Source organism: Syngnathoides biaculeatus, chromosome 14, assembly GCF_019802595.1.
Source record: "Syngnathoides biaculeatus isolate LvHL_M chromosome 14, ASM1980259v1, whole genome shotgun sequence".
Classification (NCBI taxonomy): domain Eukaryota; kingdom Metazoa; phylum Chordata; class Actinopteri; order Syngnathiformes; family Syngnathidae; genus Syngnathoides; species Syngnathoides biaculeatus.
The window spans coordinates 28,721,004-28,740,008 of record NC_084653.1 but is presented as its reverse complement, the minus strand read 5'-3'; the positions used below and the strand labels follow the sequence as shown (position 1 = coordinate 28,740,008).

General features: G+C 42.4%; 1 protein-coding gene across 2 annotated transcripts; it reads right to left on the bottom strand.

The window, feature by feature from the left end:
• Positions 1-2,613: 2,613 nt before the first annotated feature.
• LOC133512486 (ceramide kinase-like) lies at positions 2,614-18,965 on the bottom strand. 2 transcript variants are annotated; one of them, XM_061842191.1, is made up of 12 exons: positions 18,001-18,965; positions 16,733-16,879; positions 15,470-15,592; positions 15,263-15,388; positions 14,750-14,816; positions 14,520-14,665; positions 9,347-9,421; positions 7,607-7,865; positions 7,359-7,441; positions 6,814-7,019; positions 6,521-6,738; positions 2,614-4,695 (listed from the first exon to the last, which is right to left on the bottom strand). In XM_061842191.1, exons 1-12 carry the CDS (start codon positions 18,152-18,154, stop codon positions 4,608-4,610), a joined length of 1,692 nt encoding a protein of 563 aa, XP_061698175.1. In that variant the 5' UTR covers positions 18,155-18,965; the 3' UTR covers positions 2,614-4,607. The 2 variants fall into 2 exon arrangements, with proteins under 2 accessions (XP_061698175.1, XP_061698176.1); XM_061842192.1 differs by lacking the exon at positions 18,001-18,965 and having other exon boundaries at positions 15,470-15,524; positions 16,733-16,865.
• Positions 18,966-19,005: the final 40 nt, after the last annotated feature.

Genomic DNA, 19,005 nt, shown 5'->3' with positions numbered 1-19,005 from the left:
AGAGGTTTGCATTAATTTATCCAATAGGTCATGTAATATGTAATCCATCTTGATAATGTGATCTTGAATCCTCTTAGTGTTGAGATTTATTTAAACAATTACAAATTTGGAGGAGCGTTGCCATTTTCACAAGTCACGTGACCTACGTACACTGATGTGACATGTTACATGCCGTTCCAAACGCTCAATTACGTGAGACCTTATGCCCATCACTGATTTATCCTCATCTGATGAAGAAATAGCAGTATCAATTGATCGGGAAGACTGAGGAATACTTCCATACAGATTAGAACCAGTGACTGCAAATAATGCCGCCCAGCGGCAGAGCTCGCTCGGCGGGGAGCGAGCTCCACTTAGCAGCGGAGCCGTGAGCTCGCTCCCCGCCGAGCGAGCTCAGACTCCGCATCATTCCGCCCGAAGATTCAACATTTAGCCCGGCATTATTTAAAGCCACAAGTTCAAATCCGTATGGGGAAATATTCCTCAAGTCTTCCCAAATCAACCGATACTGCCATTTATTCAGCAGATGAGGATCAATCCGAGTAATCATGATGTCCCCTGAAATCAAGCGTTTGGAACTGCACGTAACAAGTCATATCCGCGCATGTAGGTCATGTGACTTGCCAAAATGGCAGCACCCCTGAAATTTCGCAATCGTTGGCAATCTGAAAACACGTAAATGAGAGGATTTAACGTCACATTGAGTACATATTACATGACCTATTGAAAACATTGTTTATGCAAACCACCGGAATTCCCCTTTGAGTTAGCAAACGTACAGAAAGTACAGAAAATTTAAAAATACTATAGTCAAGAAGATTGGATAATTGTAAATGTGTTTGGATAACAAAAGCAGATCAGATTAGACATTTGTACACCGAAAAGTCACAAAAAGCCAGGCTTAATTTCCTTGTCTCACAATGAAATATAATCTGCTGGAACATCAATTTTCTAAGATGCTTATCCTCACAAGGGGCAAAGGAGGGCTGGAGCCAATCCAAGCGAATATTGGTTGAAAGGCAGACTCCAACCTGAACAGGTCATTAGTCACACGGTACATAGTTACTGAATGGGAATCGATCCCACGATGGCCACACTAAAGTCAGGCGTGTTTACTACCATCCCATTAGCGACTCTTCAGAGCACTAAAACATAAAGGTAAATCCAACGCAAAGTATCAAAGACTCATATGGAAATGTATTTTTTTTTTTAAAACATACATACACTAACTCCAAAAAAAAGTAAAAACGGACATTACAGCATTGTTCTAAAGGAAAGAGATGAAAGTTACAATTTTCTATATACTATTCAAATGGAACTGTTAACATTCCATACATTGTAAATGCAGGGTTACCTCGTCTAAAAACAGACACTATTATGATTAATCTTATAATTTTACTAGCTAAATTTCATATTCATAAATGTAAGTGTATAAATAAAAATCCTTGTTTTATTTTCTTTCAAAATGAAACTAGACAGTATATTCATACCATTAAGAATTCTTTGAACGCTAAAGCCATTAAAACGGTAAATTTGTGTAGTTTATTTCATGTTTTTCTGTAGAATGTAATCTTGTTTTTGACCCCCCTGGCAAATTGTCTTCTGCGTTGAATTGTTTTGTTCTGTTTAATGTTCAATAAAGGGGAAAAAAAAAAAAAAAAAACACTAAACACATGCCTGAACATTACATTACGAACCCTCAAAGGGGAAGCGGAAACCACAAACCAACAGATTGCCACAACCAAAGAGAAGAGAAAAAAAAAAAAAAAAAAAAAAAAACACCTTACCTTGACCAAGTTGGCTGGACTATTCTTTTATTGAACACGTCAGTGCCAACAAAACGAACAATTTCGAAGCTGCTTCTACTCACAAAAATCAGTTGTGGACTTCTCTCACCCACACGACACGTGCGAGGAAGCTCTGCAATTCATGTGCCAATGCTCGACTCTTCCTCCTCACAAATCATCATTTTCGACGTAGTAGGTGTCCATTCCTTGCCTTGCCTTGCCTTGCCTTGCCTTGGCTTGGCTTGGCTTGGACACAACCTGAGCTCGCATTATGTAAAGCAGTGGCTGACCCTGAACGGGCTGACGTGATAGCAGCTGGGAGACATTAGCGGGCACCTGCGCTAAATGATAGCTCCGCCCAGCAAAAAATAGACCAATGAAACGTTGGCGCAGTGAACAAGTAAATGGAAAAGTGCAAGTTCAAACCAGGGTTCTACTGGAGTTTCCAGTTTTTTTCCTCTCCCTCTCTGGGCTTCCTTTGCTATTTTCTGGCTTACCAAGTCCAATTAAAAATCCTCCATGTTACCAGAACTGAAAAAAAGGTCAAGCTCACGTGACCAGTTTTAATTCTACATGCCATATTTTGAGGAAAAACCCCACCATCATATATGTCTGACAAGGAGTGCTGAAAATGTTTTCCAAAATAGTGTATGAACTCATGATTTATTTTTGTATGAATTTGGAAAATTTTCAGAATAAATATATCTTGAACGCTTGAGTGTTGTGTGTAAAAAGATTTTTGTAAATATTTTTTCCCCCATTTTGACATTGAGGGGAAAAAATAAAGGTAAGCTATTGTTAAATAAAATGGGACGCCAAAGTCAAGTGTGATTTGACATTTTTATTTCTTCCACGTGAGGCTACCACTGGCAAGATGGGAGAGGTTGCATATAATCAGCGGCTAGCATGCTAATAAGCTGCATAGTGACTACGCTAGCAAAAGTCACAATTTGAGTGAAACTTGTGAGCTAACAGGTTAGCTGCTTTGCTAGAAGGTAGCTGGCGCTCCATGGACACAAACAGAACACTATCGGGCTAAATGAGCTGCTACTGAGACGCTACATTATGATCATCATCATCTTCATGAGTCCAGCAGAAGAGATGAGCTGTCAATCAAATGTCAAATACAAGACAACTAATAAGCACAACATTGGTGATTGCTATGAAAATGTTCATCGGAAACGTTCAACCTCGTATGCATAACTGGAAAGGATGAAAAGATACAGAAAACACATTTTTGCAAATACCCAGCTTGCATCAGTGTATTTAGCATAAGAGAAACAATTGTCACCACAAAAATGCTACGTCGTCAAAGTTGTGTCATTTAAAGAAAAAAAAATAACGGGTTACTTGAACTGTCTTTTTTTTTTTTTTTTTTAATTATAAACTAAGGATTAACTTTCAGGGGGAAAAGTTGTGAGAATACAAAAAAAAAAAATAAAGAATAAAGCTCCATTATCTTTGTGAAACAATTTGCAGTCTTGACATCCAGCAAGTGTCTGAGTTTAGCTTTTTAGGAACAATCGTTATGGAACGTATGCTCACAAATGACAACATCTGAAATGTCAAACAAAAATAAAATGTCATTTGTTTTTAAGCCAAAAAAGGAAAAGAAAATAATTACTCATCTTTCATGATGTCCAACTGATGTCGGCGTTTTGCTTTTGTGAACTATCGTGATTGTTGTGTTGAATTGTAATATTAGACATTAATTGATGCAAAAAGTCTAGATTGAAAAAAAAGTCAACATTTAGACAAAGTTCAAATTTTTGGGGATCATAAAAGGTAATCTGTCTTGTCGTACTCAACGTATGTCAAACTAGAGCGGCTCCAACTACCAAAGTCAAATTCCTTCCAAGTTTTTTTACATACTTGGCAAAAAAATATGATTGTAACTATCAAACATCCATTTACAGAAAACTGAATCTCGCTTTTAAAGGAATAATCTTTGTCAATGTGTAACAGACATAAATAAGTTAAAACATTCAGTTTTATTTTTTTAAATGTAACGTTTTTTTTTTTTAAATAAAAGGTTAAACTGGTTGCAAAAATTATTATATTACACCACTCCAGCCAAAAAAAAAAGAAAAAAAAAAGTGAAAAAAGTGGCAGTCCTCCGGGAACAATTTCATACTGTTATTGCATCAGTAGTGGTCATTATTGAACATAAGCAATTCAATTAAAAAAAAAAAAAAGAAAAAAAAAAGATTGACAAGACAAATCAAAGATGGGAGGGTCCCAACAAATCCAAATTTAGGCCCAAGTAAACAGATGAACTCAACCGACACCATACTTTATTTAGACAGCTACTTACACGAGATTCGTAGTCAAGACTTTCAGAATTTGGCTCAGCAGTCAGAACCCAATTCAGACGCGACCCAAATTGGGAATGAATAAATACATACTAGACTTGAGTTGGCCGTATTCACTCTTGACATCTTAATTTTAAATTCAACAGTCAGACCTAGCTCGACTCCAAATTCAGACCGCCACGACTTCGGTTGACTTGTTCTTCAAAAGACATTAAGCAGGACTTTCATTTTGAGACTCAAGAGTCAAATGTGACGCTACTCCTAAATCAGACCTGGCTAAACAACATTGAGATTGGACTGGAACAGGTCTTTTCACTCAGTAGGACTTTTGACACAGCAGTAAGACCGAACTCGCATCTTAAGTCAGACTCAACTCAACCACCAGCTCAGACTGCCTTTCTGGTTTTTCCATTTCTCGTACAAACAGAATACGATGCCGCCTGCCGAGCGTAAAATGAAGAGGAAACGCCAGCCATTCGAAGCTCCTGAGCGGTCCGAGGCGATCCGTCTACACAGAGCAAGTGGGAGGCGGCTCATCAAAGATGGCCGCCTCCTCGATGCCTCGGGCAAACAGTTGGATCAGCTGGCAATGCACTCTGGGAAACAACAGCAACAAAAACAAGCGGTCTTCAGACACACACACACATCAACGGCTACTTGGACAAATTTGTCATTTTTGGAGGGAAAAAAAAATATAGGAATTACAAAAGTATTTCAGTAAAAAGTTTGAATCATACAACATTTTGAACTCTTAGGTGCCCATGCTTACATGACTTACAGTCAGTTTTAGAATAGATTTTTATAGTTCTGCTACTGGTCTATACGTCACTAAATGTTTTAGGTCTTCAATACAGGAAAACAATTGTAATTGAATACAAACCCAATAGGGCTCAGATAGACTGACTGAGGTCAAATAGTGTCTCGCAGAGTCAAAAGGCAAACTCGGTTAAGCAGTTTGCTGCTAAAAAAAAAAAAAAAATGGAATAAGTTTCCTACCGTGATGACATCAGCCCCATGCGTGAACTCACAATTTAGAGTAGCTTCACTTGGTTTTATTTTTTTTCACAAAAATTTACTTCATTTAGAGTTATTTTTGTATTTCAATGTTTTTAATCATGTAAAGTACTTGGAATTACTGTGTAAGAAATGCATTATCCAAATTAATTTGCTTTGCTAAAACATGAAAGCGCTAACTTGATCGCTCGCATGAGCTGTTAATCGTGTAAAGTGCTTTGAATTACTTTGTGTAAAAAATGCATTGCCCCGGAGACCCACGTCCGGGCGAGGGAAACCGAGATCCAATTTTTGTCGTCATCGTAGGGGTTTTGGAGTCGTACTTTCTCTGGTCCCTCACCTAGCACCCGTTTCCCATGGGTGACCCCACCAGCGCAGCGGCATGAAGCCCCAGACAACTGAGCTCCGAGAATCACAGGGACACACAAACCCCTCCACCACCAAAAGGTGACGTCTCAAGGAGGGGGAGAATAAAATTCTCTTAGAATAAAGCATCTTTTTGTAAATTTTATGCCAATCAGATTTTTGGGTAGCTTTTTTGACAGTTGTACTTGGCTATGGGACAGGGTTAACCCTTACCCTAAGCCATTTGTTAATATATATTGCAAAAGATAGGATAGCTTCCAAACGCTTCTTAGTGCATACAAAAGTGCACGGTAAAAATAAATACATAAAACCATAATTAAAATTAGCAAGAATGAAGTAAAATAATTTGGAAATAAAAAGTTAAGAATATTATGACAAAGTTTGATAAAAAACACTTTTCAATCAGCCTCATTTTTTGAGAATAAAGTCAAATACTTTGAAGGTAAAAAATATAAGATTAGGGGGAAAAACAGAACAATTTTAAAAAGAAAAATGAATAAATTGGGCATTTAAAGGGCATAAAATTTAAGTTAAAAAATCCATTATCCCCTCAGTATACAGCGAAAATTTTGGATCAAAACGTTTTTATTTTCACCACCAATAAGACTTCCTAAAGGATTAGGTTTTTGTGTTGTAATATTTTGGGGTTATGTTAACAGATATATTGAAATTTTTGTCAGTAAAAATGTGACATTTTTGCAAATATACTGTCCTGTTTTGAAAAATAATTTTTCAGAGACAAATATTTTAAAAATGCCATCCTTCAGAAATAGTCGTGTTTTTCAGAATAACAACCTCTCTTTTTCAATTTTCTGACAGTTAAATTCTAAAAAATTGCAATAAAGATTTTTGTTACAATATGAATATCGTCATTGTGGAATTAATACTTGAATTTCGGTTTTGGGGTGGAAAAAAGTGTCTTGACAAAAGTTTAAAAAAAAACTAATTTTTAAGATATTTTTGGGGGCCTGGGTAAAGAATAAAATTCATTTCGTTTTTACCGCTGGCAGAGGGCGAGTGGGGGTGGATTGGGGGGGTCACCTGACATCAATGGCGGTGTGCGGGAGGATCTCGCCGTCGCAGTTCCAGCTGCTAAAGGCGGGTGCGCACCCACACGCCGGATGGTCTCGGCAGATCTGGCCAAAGATCTGTCGTTTCCCATCCAGCAAGTCCAGTTCCAGCTCAGAGTCACTGCGGCAGTGTCGTGGTGTGAAGCGAAACCGCCGCACGCGGTGAACTTCCACAAAGGACAAATCGAACTGAGGACCAGACGGAGATGACTGAAGTCAAGATGCAGGCTAGGGTGAGAAAGTGATGGTCGGGCGGGCGCTCACCTGGTCGTCCTTGCTAGTGTGACGGAGAAGGTGCCTGAGGAAGCTGAAACGGGAACACTTGCGAACCAGGATGAGGTCGGCGGTCCCGTCGGCCAGGTGGGCGGCGGGTGAAAGGCCTTTGGGGCTGCGGGGGCACGCGCAGCTCATGCTGGCCGCGTTGATGGCCAGAAACTTGCCGCGGATCGTCCGCCAGCCCCTGCCGTTTTCTGCACCATAATCACATTTCAAACAATGGGGTTTTTCTGTGCTGTTAGCATCTCGGTGCAGCATTGGTCAAGGCTCCGTCCACAGATCCCCTCACATACGCACGTAGAGCCAACAGACTGGGCGATTCATCCCTAAACCTAACTACTCCCAATTTTTTTAAAATGATTTTTCTTCTCCCAAAAACACATTTCATTTAAAAGCTTTCCATGCGTAACAACTTTTTTTCCCCCAATTAAAATCTTTTAAAACACCTTTTCTTCCCTCCCAAATTACAGTTGACTTGACTTTAAAAATACTTTTTAAAATGAGTTTCAAAACCTTATCTGGGTGTGACCTACCACTGTCGTCCTCGTTGTGCTCCGTCTGGCACATGCCGTCTGTCTCTGACGAAACTTTGCCGTTGTCCTGACAAACCAAACAACTGCAAATAAAAAGAAAACCATTTTTGTTCATTTCATTGCGGTTCCAGCACAACTTTTTTAAAACCTAACCCCAGAAGACTCATTTGAAACCTGCAATACTTGTTTGAAACACCAATCTCACAATTGAACACAATTTTGGAGGCCTCGTCCTCATGTGTCCTCACCCAGATCGACACCTGGCCGTGTCCCTGGGTGCCCCTGCGATGCCTGCGGCCGGCAGGTAGGACACAGTGCCTTCGTAGTGATGGTGTGTGAGGAACATCTTGAGTCCTGCCAGGTCGTAGCGGGCAGGGCCCATCCATCGTTTCCTCTCGCTGTCCGTCAAAACATCACCGTAGAAACCGTAACCCAACAGCGACACAGAGTAGCGCAGGAAGGTGTCGTCGTGGTGCACCGAGCACACGTCCATCGGCTGACTGTCACCTGGCGAGTTCATTACTTAGTTGATTTGCTGAATGTCATACAATTTAAGATACAAGTATACAGAGACTGTGCAAACACAATTCATCGTTTGTCTCACTGTCTGAAGTTAAATAAGACCAAAGCTCTCCTGTTTCAGGTCAGTCAGGATCAACAAAATTATTCAATTTATATGAAAAGCCAAGATAATATTTTCTTTCAGAGTTTTATATTATTTTCTTTGATGTCAAAATCTTACATAAATTTCCTTAGTATGGAGTGGCATTTTCTTTGATCTGCATGACTTGGTTCAAACGAAGCTTTGGGTACTGTGCTGGAATCGTGGCCCGTTCCTGACAGAACTGTTGGATGTGAGTCCGGTTTGTTGGTTGCCTTGCTCTCACACGCCTTTTTGATCTGCCCCCAACTTTTCGATGGGATTCTGATTAGGTCTTTCTGATGGCCACTCCGAGACATTGACTTTATCCTCAAGCAACTTTTCAACCATGTTGGCAGCATACTTCACATCATCGTCTATTTGGAAGATCCTTTGCTCCCAAGTTTTAGATTCTTGAGATGTAATGTTCTTTCTTTATGATGCTATGCGTTTTGTGAAGAGCTCCAGTTCCTGCTGCAGCAAAACTCCCCCCACAAGATGATGCTGCAAACCCCATGCTTGAGACTCGGTATGGTGTTCTCAGGTCTACAAGATTTCGTTATGGCCAAAAAGTCACATTTTCGTTTCATTGGAACACAGGACATGTCTCCAGAAGTTAAGATATCTTTGTCTTGGTGTATTTTTTGCAAACTGCAATCTGGCTTTTATTTTTTTTTTTTAAAGGAAGCAATGGCTTCATTCTCGTTTTCAATGGCCTTCCTGCCCATGTCGGTGCAGGACTCGGTTCAACTGCGGATAATGAAACTTTCTCACCAGTTTCATTATACATCTTCACTGTCTTTAGCTTTTGTCCTCGGATTAATTTGCACATTGGAGACCAAGATGAACACCTGTCAAACACAGAGCCCGTCTCCTTCCTGACAAGTGTGATGGCAGGACATTCCTGTGAGGTTTATACTTGTGCATAATTGAACTGTTGGTAAGAAATTGCACCCAACGATGAGCCAAACTTGTGGAGCGCCACAATTCTCTCTCTGACTTCCTGGCCAATTTCTTTTGAATTTTCCACGATTTCAAACATGGATGGACATTGTTCGAGGTCTTCAATAAACTCACTAATGTCAGTTAAGCTATCGGGAGCTTACAAAGCCATTATCTCATTAACGGGGGTACAAACTTTTGACCTTGAAGAAAAATAACTCTCTACTTCTCATTATTGGGGCACTTAACAAAATCCTTTTGGTGATCCTAACTGAGCTGAAACGGGAGGAGTTCAGTCTGATTTGACTTCTGACATGAGACAAAAAAAATGAAATGTGTATTTTTGCACTGTGTATTTAAAACTTCAACTATGTTTCTGCTGCTGAACAGATAGTCCCTGACTGACCCACGATGATGTGGAGGGCAGAGGTCACTGGGTCATTTGTGCCCACTGTGGCGAAGCAGATACAATCTGTGGAACCTGAAAGATAACATAAGACAAATAAAGGGGCAGCACTGAACTATACTAGCCACATCTACCATGCCTAACTAAGAAATGGAACTGAGACTAACCAACTTCTGTTCAGTAAAATATCACTTAGGTTACCTTTGTCTGCTATTTGTTTTTGATAATAGGGTTAGGGTTACTCAACTAGCAAACTAACAGAACAACTAAAACTGCCCTGCAGAAAGGTTGGCTGAGTAACCAAACCACCAACAAAATAAGTGACCATTTTGCATACTGAATGACCAACTTACTTTTCGTCCTTGACTCGTCGGAGGACGAAAAGAAAGGCCCCCGGAGCTCCGAGCCTGCAGCCGCGGATGGTTCTTCGGACGGGAATGACGCAGAATCTGACGAGCGAGCTCCGGCGGCAGAGGCCGTTAGCCGAGCTTCGGCGTCTGGGGAAGAAGTTAGCTCAGTCCCTGAAACTCGCCTAACGGCCTCCGCCGAAGCTCGCCTAACAGCCGCCGCCGAAGCTCGCCTAACGGCCGCCGCCGAAGCTCGCCTGATGGCCGCCGCCGAAGCTCGCCTGATGGCCGCCGCCGAAGACTCCGCGTCGTTCCCGTCCCAAGTACCATCCGCGGCTACAGGCTCGGAGCTCCGGGGGCCTTTCTTTTCGTCCTACGACAAAAATGGTCACTTATTTTGTTGGTGGTTTGGTTATTCAGCCAACCTTTCTGCAGGGGCAGCTCCGGGGGGCCTTTGTTTACACACTTATGTCGCGGGGAGGCCTCCAAGTAGTCAGACTCCGCGTCATTCCGCCCGAAAAAACATCCGAATATTCAACACTGTTTTCAGCCACAGGTTCAAATCTGTATGGAAGTATTCCTCCGTCTTCCCGATCAACCGATACTGCCATTTCTTCATCAGATGAGGATAAATCCGAGAAATCACCTTCTTCTTCTTTTCCTTTGGGCTTGTCCCGTTAGGGGTCGCCACAACGTGTCATCTTTTGCCATCTTAGCCTATCTCCTGCATCTTCCTCTCGAACCCCAACTGCCCTCACCACATCCATAAACCTTCTCTTTGGTCTTCCTCTCTCTCGCTATTTTGCCTGGGAGCTCCATCCTCAGCATCCTTCTACCAATGTACTCACTCTCTCGCCTCTGAACATGTCCAAACCATCGAAGTCTGCTCTCTCGAATCTTGTCTCCAAAACATCCAGCTTTGGCTGTCCCTCTAATGAGCTCATTTCTAATCCTATCCAACCTGGTCACTCCGAGCGAGAACCTCAACATCTTCATTTCTGCCACCTCCAGTTCAGCTTCCTGTTGTTTCTTCAGTGCCACCGTCTCTAATCCGTACATCATGGCCGGCCTCACCACTGTTTTGTAAACTTTGCCCTTCATCCTAGCAGACACTCTTCTGTCACATAACACACCAGACACCTTTCGCCAGCTGTTCCAACCTGCTTGGACCCGTTTCTTCACTTCCTTACCAGACTCTCCATTGCTTTGTATTGTTGACCCCAAGTACAGTATTTGAAGTCCTCCACCCTCGCTATCTCTTCTCCCTGTAGCCTCACTCTTCCCCCTCCACTTTTCTCATTCACGCACATATATTCTGTTTTGCTTCGGCTAATCTTCATTCCTCTCCTTTCCAGTGCACGTCTCCATCTTTCTAATTGTTCCTCTCCGTGCTCCCTGCTTTCACTGCATATCACAATATCATCTGCGAACATCATGGTCCAAGGGGATTCCAGTCTAACCTCATCTGTCAGCCTATCCATTACCACTGCAAACAGGAAGGGGCTCAGAGCTGATCCCTGATGCAGTCCCACCTCCACCTTAAATTCCTCTGTTACACCTAAGGCACACCTCACCATTGTTCTGCTGCCATCATACATGTCATGTACTATTTTAACATACTTCTCTGCCACACCAGACTTACGCATGCAGTACCACAGTTCCTCTCTTGGTACTCTGTCATAGGCTTTCTCTTGATCCACAAAGACACAATGTAGCTCCTTCTGACATTCTCTGTACTTTTCCACGAGCATCCTCAAGGAAAATAATGCATCTGTGGTACTCTTTCTAGGCATGAAACCATACTGTTGCTCGCAGATACTTACTTCTGTCCTGAGTCTAGCCTCCACTACTCTTTCCCATAACTTCATTGTGTGGCTCATCAACTTTATTCCTCTATAGTTCCCACAGCTCTGAACATCCCCTTTGTTCTTAAAAATGGGAACTAGAACACTTTTTCTCCATTCTTCAGGCATCTTTTCGCCCGCTAGTATTCTGTTGAATAAGTTGGTCAAAAACTCCACAGCCATCTCTCCAAACTGCTTCCATACCTCTACCGGTATGTCATCAGGACCAACTGCCTTTCCATTTTTCATCCTTTGTAGTGCCTTTCTGACTTCCCCCTTAGTAATCATTTCCACTTCCTGGTCCTTCACTCTTGCCTCTTCAACTCTTCCTTCTCTCTCATTTTCTTCATCCATCAACTTCTCAAAGTATTCTTTCCATCTATTTAGCACACTACCGGCACCAGTCAACACATTTCCATCTCTATCCTTAATCACCCTAACCTTCTGCACATCCTTCCCATCTCTATCCCTCTGTCTGGCCAACCTGTAGAGATCCTTTTCTCCTTCTTTTGTGTCCAACCTGGTGTACATGTCTTCATATGCCTCTTGTTTAGCCTTTGCCACCTCTACCTTTGCCCTACGTCGCATCTCGATGTACTCCTTTCGCCTCTCCTCAGTCCTCTCAGTATCCCACTTCTTCTTCGCTAATCTCTTTCCTTGTATGACTCCCTGTATTTTGGGGTTCCACCACCAAGTCTCCTTCTCCCCTTTCCTACCAGATGACACACCAAGTACTCTCCTGCCTGTCTCTCTGATCACCTTGGCTGTCGTCGTCCAGTCTTCCTGGAGCTTCTTAATCTTCCTACCCACCACCAGAAACATCCTACATACTACCATCCTATGCTGTCGAGCTACACTCTCCCCTACCACTACATTACAGTCAGTAACCTCCTTCAGATTACATCGTCTGCACAAAATATAATCTACCTGCGTGGTTCTACCTCCGCTCTTGTAGGTCACTATATGTTCCTCCCTCTTCTGGAAATAAGTGTTCACTACAGCCATCTCCATCCTTTTTGCAAAGTCCACCACCATCTGTCCTTCAAAGTTCCTTTCCTGGATGCCGTACTTACCCATCACTTCTTCATCGCCCCTGTTTCCTTTACCAATATGTCCATTACAATCTGCACCAATCACAACTCTCTCGCTGTCTGGGATGCTCAGAACTACTTCATCTAGTTCCTTCCAGAATTTCTCTTTCAACTCTAGGTCACATCCTACCTGTGGTGCATAGCCGCTAACCACATTATACATAACACCCTCAATTTCAAATTTTAGTCTCATCACTCGATCTGATACTCTTTTCACCTCCAAGACATTCTTAGCCAGCTCTTCCTTTAAAATAACCCCTACTCCATTTCTCTTCCCATCTACTCTGTGGTAGAATAATTTAAACTCTGCTCCCAAACTTCTAGCCTTACTACCTTTCCACCTGTTCTCTTGGATGCACAGTACATCAACCTTTCTCCTCATCATCATGTCAACCAACTCCTGGGCTTTTCCTGTCATAGTCCCAACATTCAAAGTCCCTACACTCAGTTGTAGGCTCTGTGCATTCCTCTTTTTCTTCCGACGCTGGATCCGGTTTCCTCCTCTTCTTTGTCTTCGACCCACAGTAGCTGAATTTCCACCGACGCCATGCAGGTTAGCAGTGCCGAGAAATCACCGCTGGGCATAAATGGTGTCTCGTAATCGAGCGTTTGGAACGGCAAGTAACCCGTCCCATCCGCCCACGTAGGTCATGTGATGCGCGAAAATGGCAGCGCCCCTGAAAATTCATAATGGTCGATAAAAATCTTCTCAAAACACTATTAAATGAGAGAGGCTTATCATCACATTGTCAAAATAGAGTACATATTATATGACCTATTGGATACATTGTTCATGCAAACCACTGGATTTCCTCTTTACATAACTACATAGAGTAAATGAACAGGTCATTTATTTAGACACATTGCTCTAGCCAGTGATCGGATATTGTTTTTTTTTTTGATTGATCCCAAAAAGATGATTGTGTAAAGGCTAAAAACCAACCAAGATACCAATCAACAAAACACCTACCAAGAAACCATAACTATCTAGCCTACTAACACACAAGCTAGTGAACAAATTAACTAAATACGCTTTTTCCCCCAAAATCATTGGCCCTCCTGACTTGACTCGCATAACATTTTCTTTATTCAAACTTAACTCCTGCAGCTGGGATTTGAACTCAAGCCTACTATTCTCAAGAGCAAAGTGAACCAGCATGCAGCACTTGGCTAACTAACCTTTGTGTTCCCCCTGGCGCATGTAAATTCGCCATGTGGCTCACGGAATCAGTCCATTACTTCACATATCTGTTAAATCAATGACGGTTAAAATGAGGTTCGACTGTATTGTAACTGGTCAGAATCAGAAAAAAAACCCTCTGAATTTATCCCCGGTAGTTGGAGCCCCTCTTGTACAACATACATGAGAAGTACGAGAATAGATTGTCAATTGACTGAGAATACTTGAAACATAAGACACCTCGGTAACAGTCATGGAACAAAAACAGGTTGGTAGTATTCTGGCAATAACTGAACACTTTTTTGGAGGATTGTGCTAAAGATGCAGAGCCATCTAGTATTTAGAGCAGTTAAAGTGCCTTATAGTGCAACAACCATTGTGCAAAGGGCGTCCAAGACTTTAAGGAATGTATGCAATTTAAAGTGACTCGTCGTGCCATAATCTGGTACAATGTCGATCGTGCGAATGTTGCAGGTATTCCTAAATAGATTAGTATTGGTCAACAAAAGATGTGAAAAATGGTGCGGTGTGATGAGACTCCTACAGTGAGTGCACGGGTAATGTATAATATGAAATAATAATTGGCCCGGCACAATGTGATTAGAAATTCAGGAAAGATAAGACAAACTGATGCCAACACACAACTAAAACTCAGCTAAATAATACGGGCAAACAAAGTAGTGACGTCACCACTAAGTAGCAAGTTATGACCTGCAGGTATGATTCCGATGCGTAGTGAGCAGGCAATCAGCGTCTGCTCAGGCCTGTCGACATCCACGCCACCGTCCTTCTGCGTTCGCCACACCAAGCCATGGACCATCTCGCTAAACATGCCGTCGCCGCCCACGCACACCACGCTGTTGAGGGAGCAATGCTAAACTTTAGCGCTCACATGCTAGCAGCAATCAATCATTGTGCTGTCAGCCCAACTGCCTCCTCACCCGTCGTACTTGTTCAGCTCCGCGTCCTCCCGCAGGTGATCGCGAGCATGGTTGGCGTACTCGGTCACTTTGGCAAAACACGTTTGAAGGTTCATTTATCTTCATGCTCATGTATTTTCACCTAACTTTTTGGAAGGATAAACTGACATGACGGGATTTTCCTTGCTAAAGGCAAGACATATATGACTATCGGTCGCATCTTCCTCAAATCGATACAAAATCTACCATGAATGAACCTATACATTGATTGCAGCATTATGGATGGGATGTAGCAAGGCTCGGAATAGGTTGCATAAGGCTCATTAACAAGCTCTCCAGTTCCATCTGTTTTTGTGTTTGACATTTGTCTTTGGAGATATTACACGATTTACACAAGGGAGGGCTTTTTAAACATTAGGGAGTGTCATCTGGATCCAAATGTTTGCTCTTAACTAGAGTAAAGAGACAATGAGCTCCTGCTAAGATCAAAAATTTACGAGTGGATGACTGTAATTGAGAGCATGACTGGCATACCGATAACGTGTGTGCTGATGCCAGCGAGGGCGAAGAGCGGTGCCACCTTCTGCCGATAGACTCGCTTGGCCTGACGTTTGCCGCCATATGGGTTGATGTACACCAGCAGTTTTGAGGGTCTGCTACCTGCAACATCACCACAATATCACACGCAAACCTCTGTGTGTGCATGCGTGCGTGCGTGCGTGCGTGTTTTGTGGTACATACTGATGGCTGCCAGCTGCTCTCTGATGGTGTTCACCCAGTGGCGGCACAGCGCTACCTGGGGACAGGTGAAGGTGACGTCAGTGCACCGCCAGCGATGCTGTTGACACCTCTCCACGTACGACACTGCAACGCAATGCATGTTCAGCTGATGGTGGATTTTTATTTTCCATTTTGTAGCCAGAAATGAGGAGATGCCTTTAGTTATTACCACAACACTTTGAACTGCCCAACTAACATTAATCACCAAACTTGATGGCTAACAACAAAACATTCCAACCTACCAAACCGATGAACAGTATTATACCTGCTAAAAAGCAAAGTCACTCGCTAACTTACTGCATATCCAACTAATCAGCATAAGATATTTGCTAGACAGCCAACTAAGAAATGAGCTAACTTGCTGACTAAATGGACTACCAAAAACACTTGACGACTAACAAGCAAAATCACTCGCTAATTGGGTGAGTGACCACTAACCAACCACCAAAGTAACCAAACGAAAAACTACCTATAAATGACTAAATAAAAGCCTACCTGACAAAAACACCAACGCACTTGCTCATTAACTCAGCCCGCCTACCTCCCAACTTATTTTACTGACCAATCAACAAACTCAGATGCATACTAACTACTCAGCAAACTCAGTCATTGACTCACTGACTGACTAAGATGCTAACTAAATAAGTAAATAGCCTACCTACATAGATCCCTTACTAACAAAAACAGTAATCATACTTTTTATGGGAGCCAATTAACTAAACGAGTAAATAACAGCCGATATAAAACCATCTCTACCATGAAGCAAACTGGTAGAATGATCACGCTGCGGGGCTGATTTTTGCCATTTCTATACACTCACGCAGCATTTGTGTAGCAATATTTACTTTAAGAGATACAAGCTTTGTTTGATGCTAATTTGCATTACCTTGTCACTATTGTTATTTTTTTTAATTGTAGTATCTCTTGCCTTTGAACGAGCATTTTTTCTGTGAAAAATATTAACTGAGTCTGTGACCTTTTTGAACATTTATTAGGTGTAATTATTTTAAGTGTTTACGTTTACAGCGAGGTTCAACTCTGGTCAATACACGATTTTACATAAGCAACAGAGCAGTAAAAGTACAGATTTAAGATCCAGACCAATCAATAGTGGTTTTTTTTCTCGATTTGCGATCTCAAGGATCGGACCGCGCCACCGCTGTTACCATTACTGAATGCCTAACGTTTGCCGAGCGTGCCGGCGTCAAAGATCGGCAACGTCACCTGTGAAACAACGCCTGCAGTGTTTGTCTTCTCTCTCTCCGATCTTCTTCCAGCTGCCATCTTCTCTGCCACTCCTCTGCTCCTCTTCCTTTTTGTCCTCCTCGCACACGCTGATGATCTCTGATACGCACATGCTGTGACACACATCTGGCCCGAACACACACAACCAAGTCATTAGTAGAAAAACTGTTGTTTCCTGCACAAATAGCCGCACGACGTCCACGTGATGAACTTCTTCTGTATCCTGAATGCAGAAAAATGTGAGACATAAATTATTTGTGAACTAGCATGCTAACAATAACTATCATTCAAGATTAAACAAGAAAGGCTATTGAGAAAGATTCGTCAGCCATTAATGTCATTAATAATCCCAGAAAGTATTTACATACAAAATGTGCTTCTACTTACGAAAAATGTACATTAAGAAAAACAACTTCCGGAACAGATTAATTGAATAAATACTTATAGGTACCACTGTATTTGCTTATGTGGATGATGATGAAATAAAATGAAAATAAATAGTGTGGCATGCTTTACCAATGGCTACGTTTAAAATAATGGTTTTTTTTTTGGTCTTGTGGATGAGGGATACTCCTTCTAAAAGCCTAACAACGATAAGGACGTGCAATGGCTATGACGGTTCCCAATATCCCTGTGGTGTATTACATCAATATATGACGAAGCTCTCTCCAGAGGCATTAACGGTAAAGACCGTCCATCCCTCGGACTCACGGCTGTGGTGTCCTTGAGAAAGACACAGTGTACGTTAAGAACAATTAAGAGGATTCTTCGTCCCCGGTCGCCCATGGATGGTCGGATGGAAACAAAGGACGCGTACGTGGGCATAGGACAGCAAGAGTCGAGCTATTCGAATCCCAAACATCAAAAGTGAGGCAGATATGCTAACCGCTAGCGCACCAGTCGGTACTCCCATTTGGAAAAAAAAAAAACGTGACGTTTGCTGTTCCTTCATTATCATTATTCAACCTACCTTTGTTTTGAGTCACTTTTACGTAAAAAAAAAAGTGTTGTTTTTTTGGGGGGGGGGTAACACGTGGCTAGATGACGTAATCGGATACTGATTCAAAGTTGTATAAAAGCAAGGTTGTACAGACTTCAACGTCTAAACAACTTTTTGACATTGACAAGACACCAATGTTCTTTATTCGCCGTGATTTTACGCCAAACCTGCTGTACGCTTGTGTCCGTTTCGAGCGACAAAAGTTGTGATGGAAAATGAAGGCGACGCGGTCGAGTTGGGGTCTTACTGTGTCTGAACGGGTGGTACGCCGGGCTGAAGCTTCGCCTCTTCCAGGTGAGCAAGGACCGGCTCAGGCTCACTTCGTAGCTGACGTTGCGGACGCGCAGCTCGGACGAGAGCAGCAGCTTCACCTGTCTCTCCATTTGACCGGCTGCGGCCATCCGCTCGGCCTACAAGCCCGGGCTAAAGGCTACTTCCGTTCGGCCATGTTCTCCCCCGAACCCGGGAACTCTGAGGAGCGGAAGTGGAACCTCCGAAGATGAAATCGTGAATGGAGCCCCGGTATCGGATCGGGCTCAGTTTGTGTTGTTTTTTGTTTTGTTTTGTTTTTCCACCCAGCCAGATAGCGCTTGACACGCTTTACCGGAAATGGGAGTGGCTTCATGTGAGATTTCCGTCCTGTCAACTTTCCAAATTGTAACATTTTACAGAACTGAAATTGACGTTTCTTTTTATTAAGCGTCATTAAAATTTGGGTACAATAAATTGAAATAAGTCCCTTCTAATGATGTTTGACAGTGTCCAAGGGTACATTAAAGCCATCGAACGCATAGGACAAGGACATAGAACGCATTCATGAATTTTCCTCTCGCACCTGAAAGCGTCACCGCAGTGGTGAGCAAATTAAGAGCCAGAGGGCCACAGAAACTCTCCTCTCGAACGAGTTGCACATGGCCTCACGTTTCTGAGTACCGGGATTCAAATCCCAGCCCCGGCTGTGTAGAGTTTGAATGTTCTCCCCGTGCCTGTGTGGGTTTTTTTCCCCACATCCCAAAAACATGCATTAATTGGAGATTCTATATTACACCGAGGTGTGATTGTGAGTGAGACTTTGGTTTTTCTCCATGAGCTCTCAGATTGGCTGGCGACCAGTTCAGCCCTTCTGCTGCCTCGATGATAGCTGGGATAGGCTCCAGCACTCCTGCGACCCTTGTGAGGATAAGATGTTCAGAAAATGGCTGGATGAAAATTTGTTTTATCCAGATATATTTTACTTCGATGATTGCTTGAA

Bases quoted from the DNA above. Each gene is read 5' to 3' on its own strand.
- LOC133512486 (XM_061842191.1), bottom strand. From the start codon at position 18,154: ATGGCCGCAGCCGGTCAAATGGAGAGACAGGTGAAGCTGCTGCTCTCG. The intron at 14,666-14,749 runs GTGAGGAGGCAG...CTCCCTCAACAG, and splicing joins GAGCTGAACAAGTACGACGG to CGTGGTGTGCGTGGGCGGCG. The intron at 7,442-7,606 runs GTGAGGACACAT...TTTTATTTGCAG, and splicing joins ACGGCCAGGTGTCGATCTGG to TTGTTTGGTTTGTCAGGACA.